General features: G+C 33.1%; 1 protein-coding gene across 1 annotated transcript; it reads right to left on the bottom strand.

Moving 5' to 3' along the window:
* Nucleotides 1–10,457: 10,457 nt before the first annotated feature.
* LOC132744436 (uncharacterized) lies at nt 10,458–15,119 on the bottom strand. The gene is made up of 6 exons (XM_060733147.1): nt 14,881–15,119; nt 14,072–14,197; nt 12,669–12,762; nt 12,119–12,280; nt 11,343–11,437; nt 10,458–10,575 (listed from the first exon to the last, which is right to left on the bottom strand). The coding sequence occupies exons 1-6, from the start codon at nt 15,031–15,033 to the stop codon at nt 10,567–10,569; spliced, it is 639 nt and encodes a 212-aa protein (XP_060589130.1). The 5' UTR covers nt 15,034–15,119; the 3' UTR covers nt 10,458–10,566.
* Nucleotides 15,120–15,188: the final 69 nt, after the last annotated feature.

Raw genomic sequence — 15,188 nt, 5'->3', positions numbered from 1 at the left:
TGCTAATACATGTACTTGCTATACGAAACGATTTAGGCTGCTTTTGGTCAAAGCACAGAAGACATACAATGTTATAAAATGTTCTGGCTACAGCTTAAATTGTCAGATCTTTACACATATACAGACAAACAACCAGTGAAAACATAGAATACATGTACGGCTTTCTAAAAATTTAAGCGGTACGAATTTTAATGAAAACACCATATAGGCCCATATGATTTTATACATGTATTACAAAACAAAGGTGCATTTGATTTTCTTTCATTTTCCTGTCAGCTTAAATATAAACTTACGCGAAGTATTTTTGTATCAAATCAAAACATTGGTCATATTATAAATAGGAAATTACCAGATCCCTGACCAAAAGGCCAGAAATGTTAGACCCCCTTATTACCCGCATCGCAACATTTTTGTCTGATTGAATCGTATGTTAATCAAGGATCGAATGTTATAATTTTTGCGGTAATTGTAATTCATTGGTATGAAATAGTTACCGTACGAGAAATAGATTTGTATCAAGTATGAATACCAACTGTGTATCTTAGTATTAGTTTTTTCAAATATTTAACAAATAAAACATGGCCTTTCGGGCAAAATAAAAGTTTACGGACTGGTTGGTCAGACTGAGGAAGCGCAGCTGAGGGCCATATACCTTCCGAGGTCTGACCAACCAGTCCGTAAACTTGCATTTTGCCCGAAAGGCCATGTTTTATTTGTTATATTATACCGAATTTAATCCTTTTATTCCTTTGTTTTTTTTTTTTTTTTTTTGCTGTAATTTTTACAATTATTTGCTTTTAAATAATAATTTTAATTGTTCAGTTCAATATCTCAAACCCCTTGTCGGATTCTGTTTATTATTTTCAAGCGATGCAGCAAAAAATCATGCTCATCTTTTAATATTGCATTTTATTAATTAAATTAAATAAATCGGTCTCTGATAAAGAGGGGAATCGCCTAGCCATTTTGACAGTTATCGCCTGTTTTGTGTCGTCGTGAAATTCGCACGTCGTGAAAGTTACGTTTTAACGGTCTTCATAAGATTTATGGACCGACCCCGGTCTGTATGCGGTTTATGGACCGGATGACGTCATATTGAATATAGAAGGGCGTATGCAAATGAGGTATAATATTTGGTATTAAAGTTGTGTAAATATTGAAAGAAAAACTATATTTTTAGAGACTTCTAAACTATATTTAAACCTTTAACTTTATGACTACAATGGTAAAAGTCCTTATTTAGCTGAAGGTTTTGTAAGAATGAAATCTGTTGGTTACAAATGTAGGTCAAAAACGAGATCAATGTCGCTACTCCGAAATAAGTTAATATTGGAATATATCTATTTCTGTTTTCAAATTGAATCCTTCTCATTACCATAGATATAGTCATTAAAATTTTGATATAAAAGCAACATGTTAAAGCTACATGCCTCCAGATGAGCAAAAAATATTTCAAGAAAATCAAACTTTAGAAAAAATTGAGGAAAAGTAAAAAGATTGAAAATTCAAATTATAATTTACATGTTATTCGCAATTAATGACTGATTTTAAGTATATATCACCAGCATAGGTGTTCGGCGCGTTGATTGGTCACTACCCCCGGGCCAACCCCCTTACCCACTCTACAACCCTCCTACCTCTCAAAACCATGTAAACTGTAGTATTTTTCATCTTAAACATGTTTTAATATTTGGTATATGCTTTTAATTCAATTACCTTCATCTCCAACAAAAAAATAAAAAATGATATAATATATATTTAGTAAAGGTATGCAACTCACCGCTCATTTTTCAGCACTCATCTTAATATGAACTCCATAACTCCAACATTTTTTCACCCATTTTCAATATCTTGGTACCAAATGGTAGGGAATTGATTATTCTTAAAGGAATTAAAGCCGTCATTACAATCATTTCAAGTAATAAAAAGATATGTAATCTCGAAGTCACCGCAAGTGAACTCGACAGAGACCTGAACGCTTGGTTTTTGTCAAAATTACCCGACTAAATGGCAGTTTATTCGAAATGAATGAATATTTTTTTGTGTTGCACATATAAATATGATCGAATTATATTATTATTTGTAATAACTGTTCAATCAAAACATCATATATAGAGGATATTGAATGAGTGTAAGTTCAATACTGAATTTATTGCACGAGTTGAATAAAATTATATTATGCGAGCCTCTGGCGAGCATAATATTATTTTATTCAACGAGTGCAATATATTCAGTATTGAACTTACACGAATTTGATATTCTATTTATCACATACCCAAAATAAAGACCGTTTAAAGTGAAATAAGAGTCATTTTTCATTGACGTGCCTATAGTATAACGCTAACTTTTAGCGCGTCTTTACGCTATGTTTGTATAACGCAAATGACGTCACGTCAACCGTGCAATACCATATTTACGGAGTCGTAACATCGGCAAGGGTGTGTGATAAAAAACTATAACGAACAGTTTTTCAGATTTGTTAATTCTCCATCCAAAATGAAAGTACACATGTATACATGGATGCATTAGTATGGAGTATTTTCATTGGTCGTGTAAAAACCTTAGACCAATGAAAATACTCCGTACAAAAAAATAAAGAGGAGAACACTCTGCAGAACACTTACTTGCATTTAGATTTGGAATTTGACATATTGGAAAACGGTTAGTTATAGTTTTATATGACGTTTTGATTGAACAGTTATAACAGATAAAAATATAGTTTGATCATATTTCTGCCACCAGGTAACCTGATACCTAACTAGTCAATTAAGAGGTTAACTAGTTACGTAACTAGTTAACCTGATACCTAACTAGTTAATTAAGAGGTTAACTAGTTACGTAACAAGTTAACCTGATAACTAACTAGTTAATTAAGAGGTTAACTAGTTACGTAACTAGTTAACCTGATACCTAACTAGTTAATTAAGAGGTTAATAAGTTACGTAACTAGGTAACCTGATACCTAACTAGTTAATTAAGAGGTTAACTAGTTACGTAACTAGTTAACCTCTTAATTAACTAGTTAGTTATATGGTTATCTGGTGACAGAAATATGCCACCATAGGTGGCAGAAATATGCCACCGTAATATGCGCAATACAAAAACATATTCATTCATTTCGAATAAACTGCAGTTTAGTCGGGTAATTTTGACAAAAAACCAGCGGTCAGGTCTCTGTCGAATTACACTTGCGGTGTCTTCGAGATAGCATATCTTCTTAAACCTTGAAATGATTGTAATGACAGCTTTAATTCCTTTCAGAGTAATCAATTCCTAATGGGTGAAAAAATGTTGGAGTTATGGAGTTCATATTAAGATAAGTGCTGAAAAATGAGCGGCGAGTTGCATGCCTTTAGTAAATATATATTATATCATTTTTTTAATTTTTTTGTGGGAGATGAAGGTAATTGAATTAAAAGTATGTACCAAATATTAAAACGTGTATAAAGTGAAAAATACTACAGTTTACATAGTTTTGAGAGGTAGGAGGGTTGTAGAGTGGGTGAGGGTGGTGGCCCGGGGTAGTGACCAATCAACGCGCCGAACACCTATGATCACCAGTATCGCAGTAAGGGCTTTTTTTACAGACTTTGACCTCTTTTCGGCAGTGAACTGTAAGTGACGTTTGCAATGAGTAAATTACTTTCTTTGCTCCATTTCAAATATTTTACTTTTAAATTAATTTCTTAGATTTTCACGAAAATTAGTATGTATCTGGAGGCATGCCGCTTTGAGGCATTTTTTTAACTGCTTTAATTTGGGGTTATTATATGTGTGTAAAACTTTTAGATGTTTACGTCTATATTTGGCAAAGTAAGAACAAAATTAGGAAACAATGTTCTGAAATTTGATTCTTAAAATCGTTTGTATCGTTATCATAAATGTAAAAAAGGTCAAGGTTAAAAGTCAGTTCAGTAAGTGCATAGCGTATTTTACGAATATTTTTACATAGATATTTCTCTTTTTATTTCAGACATAAATGTCAATCTTTCCAAAATATATTCAAACGAAAGATCCAATAAGACTTTTTAGGTTGAAGAGTAATAAAAATACTGGTAGTGATTTTACTGTATGGACATAAAATAGAAAATTATGTCCACAACGCATTCAATAGTGTGAAAATCACGTGCAACCGAATTTTGCCAGTTATAAGAACTCTGTTTGGTTTTGTAGATAGTGCAATCAATACTAATATCATATTTTTCTACCAACAATTATCTGGTTAATCCGCAAAAACTAAGGGTTCAAGTTGGAATGTTTGTTCGGTATTTAAGTACTTTTCGCAAAACATTACAGTGACTTTAATATTTTGATCTAATAAACTGTACACCAGTCCTGCTGACAACCAAACTCCCCGCAGCACCAGTACAGTAAAGTAGCAAAGCGTGACGTAACCGCTGTGAGGAGTTTGAGTTACAACTAGTCTGGATTACCTGCTCAATAGTAGGTCTACTAAATTTTATAGTACGACTTGAACCAGACTAAGTAACAACTTACTTTAAATGTCACACATTTTAAGCTAAAAACATTTAAATTGTGGCAACGGTTTATCAGCAGGAGAACGTAATATTTAGGACATAAAAGTTATACGTAACATTATCGAAGAAAGGGTCAATATATTGGCTTATATTCTGTGATCCTAGTCTTTAACTTTATACAATATTTAGAAGACTTATTGATAACAGTTGAAATATTAGGACATCGCGTCCAAAAGGAATTAAAGATGTGTTGATAGTACAGTTCAATTAAATGTAAGGCCATTTTCAGGCAGGGTCACTAAATATCTCATTTCTTTTCCCCCATTATTAAAGTGTGTTTAGTCGAATAAAAAGAAACATTTCGTTTTCATGTTCATATGAATTAGTACACATTTTCAATCCGAAGGCCTTCAAACGTCAGTTTGTTTTCCTGTACCTTTTGCAGGGAAGAACTGAATATAAGAATAATTTTCATTAGTGATTTTAATTAATAAACTTAAATCTTGGCATTTCATTGGCCATTATAAAATAAAAGGTAATAAACTTAAATTTTTGCATTTCATTCGCCATTAAAAAATAAAAGGTAGTAAAAGGTAGTACTTACCATTCTAAAATAAGATTTTAAGGACAGTTCTAAAATAGAATCTGAAGGTTAGTTCTTGCCATATTTATCAAAGACTTAGAAATAACGTATGCAAGTTAACCAGTTTTACTTGGACTGAGTATCATTTTTATTTGTTTGGGTCGTCAGACCAAACAAATAATGGTAGCGAAATTTCAGAGTCTAATGTTGTTAATTGCAAACGCCGAAAGTAGTCCACTTTCTTGAAGCGGTTACTTCCCTTTATATGTACACTAACACCGAAAAATTCAGGGGAGATCACTGCGTAAAGATGGTCAAAGACAGGCGAATTAATTTTCAAGCAAAATAATTCCCGAATGGTCGAAGATTTCTAATATTGTTTTATTGTATTTTCTGATCGAAATTAAGTAAATACAAAGCGGGCATTCAACCTCTGACACAGAAGTTCACAACAAACCAAACAACAAGTAGTTCTCAAAACAGCTTAAAACTAGCGATTTAAAAGAAAGACATATTTTTATTTTGTTACAAGTATCCAACAAATAACAACGCATTCAAAGTTTAAAACTAGCGTTAACTAGCGTTGGCTAATAGAATTGTCAATAAATGCACAATCACAAATTACGCGGATGAATATGATTTTATCAATGAAAATACTATTTTAGCGATGTTGATTACCGAATACTACACAAACCGAGTAGTGGAATATATAGATTCTACATGTTGGACTGTTTGGGCGAGAAGATTTTCGCTAAATTATTTACTTCAATTTTAAACAACAGGTTTATCCTGAACAAAATACCTCGAAATTAATAAGGATAACAAACCCGAAATGCAATGGAAGTTCTAAATCTAGAATGACCTGATGTTATTCAGCTATTATTTGTATAACTTCTCCGTGGTGCAGGGGTAACGCGCTCGCTTCAGAGTGAGAGGTCTGGAGTTCAAACCTAAGTCGAGGAAACTTTTTTTTTTAATTCTTTTTTAAGTGTCTTTGTTAAGGAAGTAGCCATGATATGCAAGGATAAAGTGTGACTGTCGTAAAAAAATGAACATAAATGATTTTTTGATGCATCTCTAGTTATGCAGAATTCCGTATGTATCAAACTCTGGTGCCTTGCAAAATGAATAATAATACATAAAAATAAACTAATACAGGAAAATGCATACAGATATACAGTACGATTAAGATTGCAAAGATCAGAAAATACCACAGAACTTGCATCCCTTTGATTCTTTATAAATATACATGCTTATAGTAAGCTCCAAGATTATTTACATCTGTGTTAAACAACTGTTAAAGTCGTTACAAGCCCTAATTTAGAATAATATGGTTTTCTTCAGGCCGTTCACATATAAATTCACCGTGGCTAAAGGGTTTTCTCGCTCGCCTATGAAGCGAGAGGTCTTGAGTTCAAATCCCAGTAAAGGCAACTCATTTTTTTTTCAAATTGTTTAAGTCAATAAAAACATTGTATTGCATATCAGTGTTGCAATAAGTCTTATAGCCAATTTACTACAATTAAAACGCTGGAAAGCATTGGTGGCACTATACATATAATCTCACAACCTGCACCTTTTTTACTTTCTGAGATCCAAACAAATTCAGCGCCTTCTGTGCTTTGATTTAAAGATACTTCTTGACATAACAGAGCCTTTGCCTACTGGAAGCGTCTGCTTCTACCCCTGCTACAAGTAGCACCTAATATCATCAGATCTATACTGTACGCTTTTCAGAAAAATTTTCCCTAAAATAATAAATGGTATTGTCCAGATTGAAAGATGGACAAGTCCATTTAGGATATTTAGCGTGGTAAATAGACTGTAAATCAGGAAATATATATAAGACAAAGTATAGCATGCACAGAAAGGCTCTAAATGGCTATCAAATATGCTCACCGGACCTATAGTGAAATTATTATATCAAAAACGTTCGTTGGTGGCGGTGTTGTGGGGGTGTTAGTATTTTACCCTCCGAATCACCGAGTCACAAAAACGGACGTTGATATGCAGAGTTAGAGTGCTCATTGGGTAATGAATTGACATCATTTAGATGTTCTTAGTGATTAAATTCAATAATGTGACTGCTGAGAGATCATTGTTCAATCAACAAGATGTTTTTTGTCGTCTTCGTTGTTGTTGGTGGTGTGGGTTTTTTTTTTGTTGTTGTTGTTGCTATTTTGTTTTGTTTTGTTTTGGTTGGATTAACGTTGCACCTACACAGTATAGGTCATGTGGCGACTTTTTAAGAAAACCCGGTGGCTCTTCCGTGTAATATTTAAGGCACAAACGGACATGGGCAACTTAGAAAAACAATCGTCGTTCGCTAAACTAGCTATATAACGTTTGCACTTGAAACAATCCATCTAAAGTCCCTTGTAGGATTCGAGCCCAAAGCGACGAGGGACAAGTAAGTTAAGGTCAATGATCTTAACCACTCGGCCAAGAACGTCCTTTACTAAATGAATAATGTTCAGGCTGTTCGTTAACATCAATGAATGAGCCGTGTCACGACAAAACCAACATAATGGGTTTGCGACCAGCATGGATCCAGACCAGCCTGCGCATCCGCGCAGTCTGATCAGGATCCATGCTGTTCGCTTACAGACCCTATAACAAGTATGGAAACTGATAGCGAACAGCATGGATCCTGATCAGACTGTGCGGATGCGCAGGCTGGTCTGGATCCATGCTGGTCGCAAACCCATTATGTTGGTTTTGTCGTGACACGGCTCAAATAATGTTTATGAGATGAAAAATGTTCACAGAATAAACAGTTCTCAGTTATTTATATTTATAAAGTTATTCTTAACAAGACCTGTCCACATACAGCGTGCTTCACTTTTCTCAGTACTAGTTAAATAAAATACAACACTGAAAGGGTGGGGGGCAACATTCTGCAAAAGACGTTTGATATTCTTACCTGTCCTTGATAATAAAAAAAATAAGTTTGAAGTAAAAACCTGTAAGAGGAAAATAAAGTAAATATTAAAGCAACATTACCTGTTCCTAAGAAATGCATTGCAAAATTGATAGCGAACAAATGCTTAAAGTTTAAAGGGCCTCCGATGAGGTTTTAAACATGAAAATAATTTTTCGAGATTAATGCTTCATTTGATGTAGGTCCAGATCAAACATTTATGTGAACAAAATCAGTTCTTTCGCTCACCCTGTTTGTCAGAATGATTCTTGTAATTAGGGGAAATGACTCAAAATTGCAAGGCTTTTCACATAAACGGATGAAAAACAGCATAAAATACTATTTTCCATCATTTCTTCGTACATGTATATATTTTAATATATCTTTTTGCATACATTTCTGTTTTAAGTGTTACAACTGATCTTTGTAAGAAATTCAATGTTTTAGGCATTTGGATACGGAATTCCATAAACGTCTACTGCTCACTGCCTACTGCTAACTGGGCAGTCTACGGCTAACTGCTTATGACAGTCTATGTATTGATCAATTACGAAATATTCCGAATGTACACACAGGTACACCCGCCATTTTGTTAAAAATCTGCTGAGGTACATTTTACGGAAAACAATGGTAAGTAAATTAAAAAGGATTATTTTATCATTAAACCTAATAATTTGTAATTTCAAATTAATTGCAATGACTTGTGTACACACAACCCTTGCACACTGCTATAGAGTATATGTTATGATATAGTTCCATTTGCCTCATTGCACAGGTGATAAATTGTCAAATATGGCTAATCAACTTATTACTAAATTATTCACAAAGAACCTGTGTTTAAGATTCAACATTGGCGGGGTTGAGCCCGCTATACCTTGGTTTAAAGGCGGACTATTATGTAAACCCTCCCTAATTTTTGTTTGCAATTTCATAGCTTATTAAACTTTCATTTACATGTAAAACATTTCTAGTGATATACTGGTGATCATTGGTGAATTTTAGGCTAAACACTCTTGTCTGTCATGATCAAAAATGTATAAGTTCATTTACAAGATCATTTTGATTCAAATTTCATGGGTTGTTAGTTTGAAGCTATAATTGTGTAATTCCTTTTTAGATGTTATGTAATACATTTTGTTACTGTTGCGAAGATATGTGGTTTGAAGGTTAATTATAGAATTAATTTTATTGTTGTAGGATGATAAATCTGAAAGAAACATTTCTAATGAGGAACAACATACACTTTCATCCTACTCCAAATTTGATTTCACAAACAAGTAAGAGAACTACAATGGAAGATGAAGAGGACTACATTAATGTATTTGGTTCTTATAGACTTGTATAACTCGGCCTCTGAAAGCATAAACAAAGATAAACCTGGCTATATATTTAAATTGTTTTAAAAATTTCAATACTTTACTTTACTTACTTTACTTTATCCAGCGTAGGGTCGCGAGATCAGAAATCTCTTATAACCCCCTCGAGGTCTGACACCCAATGATTATTATCCGGTATAACTTCATTGACATAAAGAGTGCAAACATGAAGTGATAACTTCTTGTTTAGTTCAGCTTAAACTTATCGTTATCTTCTTGTTTAAATTCAATTGTACTATTGAAAACCTCTGAGAAATTATAGATTTTATAATTAATTAAATTTACTGAAAAATAAATCTCTGTGAAAGACAAAATGATCATGTTAATGTTATAATATAATTTTGACGTGTTTGTTTAAAATTCTTTTTCTTTATATAATTTTATAATTATCTTGTCTGCTTTGTTTTCTTAACAAAAAACATTTAAAATAGTTTCTATTTCTTTTTACAATTAACGCAAATGAAACAAATGAGCAAATCTGCTGTCGTATTTGCCAGAATCATCCAATGGAAGTCATTACTATTCTGTCAGGTTTGTCATCGTGATATTGTAGATTTTCTATAGTATGATGTGAAGCATTTTTAAGTTACCTTTCTTATTTCGTGTATATCAATTTATATTGCAGAATATTTTTAAATTAATATAATATCATAACAATTATATTATTCATAACAGAATTTTTAATTTTAATTACACTTTTATATTAATAACTTTGCGAAACGTTGCTATTTTTCATAGATAGGGAATTTTTACTGACGTCTCATAATTTTGGACCTCAGGAGAGCATTTTTGAAATGACATCAATTTGTGATAGTAAACATGAATGTCAAATTTGAATTAAAAGTTTTTGAGAAAAAAAAAGACCTAAACCAACGAGAGGGTCATGAAAACAGCAGCTCAACCTTTTCTCCTGTTCGTGATGGGAGTAGAGATAGGCAATTATATCGCCGAAAATGCCGAAAAATGGCGGAAGAGAACGACATTTTACGGTTAATTTTTATAGCCAGCGTTTGTACTATGAATATTTATTGAAAACTTCCAACAATAAACGTTTTGGAAACATACATAAATTTCTCCTGAAAAATATAATTATATGTGAATTAAATATATATGTTTATTTATAGTTTTACTTGATCAGTTTACAAAGAAAACTTGTATTTGAACTCATTATGATGCTTATCCATGTACTGTGGTAACGTCATCCACTAATTATCCCGCCTGAAATAAAAAACAAAAACGTTTTAATTAATTTAATTTGCACCAAAATTCCTACCATTATTAGTTTACTCTTTTTTGTTTGCTTTTCATACATGTATAGATTTTTATATTTATTTTATTATTTTTTTTATATTTTATTACTATTCATTATTGTTACTATTATTATTATTATTATTTTTATTTTGGTGAGGTGGGGGCGGGTTTTTTTTTTATTGTTTAGAATTGTTTTTATATAAAATTATTTAAACTATACTCTAAACTCTTGTTCCTGATTAGATAAGTCTTTCATGTTTCACTGTGATTTTGACCTACTGTGACCTTGACCTAAAAACCCTCAATTGATCACTTTTTATTTCAATAACATAAACACTGCTCCCGTCCTTGCTAAGTTTAGCAAGTTTTGCTTATTCATTTTTTGATTGATTGATCGGGCAAGGATTTTAATAAATAGTGACACATTCATTTTGACCTGTGACATTATAACTTTGACCTACTTACCTCGAAGTAAATAGAACCATGTAGTTGCCATTACAAACTTTTACCTCAAATGTTAGGACCAATCTGCTTAAAATAACCCTACATATTAACATGAGAATATCTGAACTTTTGTCAAATTGTGGTCGGACAATCATTTAGTGGTCAAGATCAGACAGAATCTGTGGTTTAACAGTACGCAAAGAGTGCTCTATGTTGGTACCCTATAGAAACAATATGTTGTTGTTGTTGTTGATTTGAGGTCTATTCTATGACTGGTTATATATAATTACCGTTTTACAATTGTCTGGTATTGTAAATGTTCCTGCAGGGAATGTTGAGTTCTGGACAAAGTTGATATAGAACATGTTTTCTTTGATGTAAGAACCTGTAAAATAATAGACATAGATAAATACATAGTATTTGCATATGCAAGCTCTGAAACTTATGTTTAATTCATAGAGCAATAATTTTTGTCAAGTTCTAAATCATATATACCTTTTAGATAAATACATATGTATGCTCTAACGAATTAAAATATATATTTGATACATTTATATCTTTAAAAAATATATTCATATTTAAACACAAATTATTCAAATTATAAAATATAACCAAAGTTCTAAAACATCTATTAATTTTAAATGCATACATATTCAGTATTCAATTATCATGATGCACCACTGCATGCGACATACGTTTCCCTTTCAATCTATGCTCATTATATTTAACTTTAATTTATATCTATATAACTTGTTTTTGAATAATCGTTAGGGGTGATACATCTGCAAACGAACTTTTATTTTTCAAAACAGTACCAAAGAGTATAGTTACCTATTTTTTTATAGTTTACTATTGTTACTATCCATTTAATCCGTCGAAGCGCCTTGCCAAGATTCGAAGTTTTGGAATACAGAAATTCAGACTTTTTCTACCTCTAAACGCATGAATGTGTGCCGAAATTGTATCATTTTTGTATGCCAATCAAACAAAAGGAAATCGTGATTAAGACGATTTGCATATAATTGCCGTTGAGATCAAATTAAAATATAAGAAAAAGATAACTAACCATCATCTAACGCTCCGTGACTGGCCATACTTATAGGGTTGCATTCGTTTGCAGTTGTTACAACAGTTCGCTGAACATTTCCCTCCATTCCTTCAAAAACGTTTATCTTTGCGGAGTCAGACCCCGATCCGAGGCGGAAGGTCCCAGTTAAGTTGAAGCTTTCTTGGTAAAAGAAAAGAAAAAAATTAATGAAGTTGACCAACACTGTGACAATTTCTTGATTTTGTCTATGGTTATGTTTTCCACTTACAATAAGATTGTCAAGTGATTTTTTGAGTCTCGTTGTTTTTTGGGTTTTTATTAACTCTTAATAATTAATCAAAAATGGACGTATCTTACGTCGAATTGGAAAGATTTGACCAGATGTGATTGTTAATAAGCATGTTATTCTTTAATCACAACTTCTCGGTCAAGTTCATCAAAATAACTCGACAATCACATTCCGAAGTTTGACGGAACGGGCCGAAACAAAAAGTATGCGAGATCCCAAAACGATAGTTTATGTTATAAAATACTAGTATTATGTTAAAATAATCGAAGAATATCTTACTGGGAACGCAGCCAGGGTTCATATCATTGACGTTAATTTGCGATACATTGCAATATGCGTAACCGAAAAAGTTCCCGAAATTGTAACTCTTTCCCTGAAAAGAAAAGAAAAAAACAAAAGGTAAAAGAAATAAAATGACCCTTGAACGCCCATTAAATGGCACATAGACATGGCTGTTTAATTTAAACAAGCTATTTTTACCTTCTGTTTGATAGTATCGGTATTATAGTCAAGAAAGCTGTACTCCCAAATACGGTCAAAGCACCAATTTTCTTTTATTCTTGCAATTATAAATACTTTTAGAAATCTTCTTTTGGTAATTATTTTTGAATCTAAGTTTGCCTCATATCCCCACAGAGAGTAAAATCCTAACATCTGTACGGGGGGAATGTTTCCTAAAGAGTATATGAACCGCGTCACGACAAAAACCAACATAATGGGTTTGCGACCAGTATGGATCCAGACCAGCCTGCGCATCCGCGTAGTCTGATCAGGATCCATGCTGTTCGCTTACCAACTCTATTACAAGTAGAGAAACTGATAGCGAACAGCATGGATCCTGATCAGACTGCGCGGATGCGCAGGCTGGTCTGGATCCATGCCGGTCGCAAACCCATTATGTTGGTTTTGTCATGACGCGGCTCATATCTCTTTTAATGTTTACATTCATGTAGATTTATCAACTAGCTGTAGTTTGCTATCATCTCTTTAGCCAGAATTAATTTCAAATTGAATTGAAAAAAAGATGTCCGTCTGAATACCAAGTAGTTTGCCTTAGTACCAACAAGACACGTCTTGATATCAATGGGTGTGTCTTAGTTTCATAGAGGCAAGATTATTTCTGACTGCCAAAGTGACGGACGCGTCTTAATACCAGTACTATCGAGGCTGGTCTAGTTAAAAATAAGTGCAACTTAGTATCAATTAGACGCGTCTTGGTACTAATGGGTGTGTTTACGTACAAAAGATACAAAACAGGCGAGTCTAAGTACAGATTGGTGTTCTTAGTACCAGGGTGACACGTATTGTTACAAATTGGTGTGTCTAAGAACCAAAGAGGCTTGTCTAAGTACAGCTGGATTTCTTAGTACAAACGAGACGTTTCTTAGTACTAATGAAACATGCGTAGTTAAGTCTAAGCCTGCTAGCTGCTAAAAAAATCTCTCCATGCGACCAGTGCAGAGCAAGATCGACCGGAACACACATACGTTTCGATCATGGTCTGCACTGTTTACCATTAGTGTAGACCAAGATATACCGGAACACCCATACAGTCCGATTCAGTATACTTGTAAAATTATACAGAATTTATCTTAATTCAGTTGTAAAATTATGTCGTGACGCATAAAATTATGTCATGATAACATTGAAAAATTACAGAAAAACAGAAAATGAATATTTACATGCTGATAGTCATTGATGACAGTATAGTTTACAGTAGATTCTGTGCTACCACCAACATCTTTTGTTAATGTTCCACTGATTTTTTCTATCTTCATGTCCCTGTCATAATCCATGAAAAAATCGTTCTGAAAGTATGGAAATTATTCTGATTATACAAATGCACCCGACTTACTTATACATCCAACTTATAAATGCACGCGACTTACAAAAGCAACTGTATTGTAACCGTAAATGCTGTTATACTTTAATGGTCGTTTCCCGTGTTTCCACGCACATTAAGTGTTGAACATTGGATACCTCTAAAGTTGGTACTAGGGGACGTGAAAGATGTTGCACTTGTCCAAACTTCCTCGTGAACAGACTCAATCAAACCAAGTCTGCAACTTCCGAATTTTTTTGCGGTCGTGGGAATTTCCCATTTCACAAAATTTTTATAAAAGAACAAAACGAAGGAAATTTTATTCAGGAAATAAATTCATTAAACAGAATATAGTAACAGTTTTTTACGGCAAAGGGAAAATGGTGACAGGTATTTTAAAAAGAGGCATCTGCTTCGCAATCACTAAAGATGGGCGGGGTGATGGGACAATAAAGAGCGAAAATGCTTATATAAATATCTATTCATTATTATAAATAAAAATCGAAATGCAACATTTTGTTGATTTAATTCTTTATATATCTATATTTTTTAATACTTTACTTGGTTTATATGATGTTTAGGAGAGGAAACTGGGACAAAGTTGGCAGTCAACAAGTGGTTAAAAAAAGTTGTACGAATATAAGAAATTAATAAAAGAAACATGCTTACATAGTCAATCCGGGGTTCCCTACCCACTGCGGCGGATGCTGTTTCGATCCTTATTCTGGAGGAAAATTGACTACTAACGCAGCAATGTGGATCATCACAGCGTCCGACGACGATCATACCCACAAAAATCAACGAATTTAGTAGACGACCCATCTTTGTATATTGTCACAGTAACAAAACGCCTCTCTCCCTATTCTTCACCTTTTATATTACAGTTACTAAATAATAGATATTTTGCAATCAATTTTGGAACCATTGTTTTATCTTGTGACCTTACAAAGAATAATCTACATGAGAACATCTGTTCT

This window comes from Ruditapes philippinarum, unplaced genomic scaffold (assembly GCF_026571515.1).
Source record: "Ruditapes philippinarum isolate M1 unplaced genomic scaffold, ASM2657151v2 ctg1134_1_1_1_1, whole genome shotgun sequence".
In the NCBI taxonomy this organism is placed as follows: Eukaryota; Metazoa; Mollusca; class Bivalvia; order Venerida; family Veneridae; genus Ruditapes; species Ruditapes philippinarum.
This window is presented reverse-complemented; position numbering and strand designations above follow the sequence as displayed.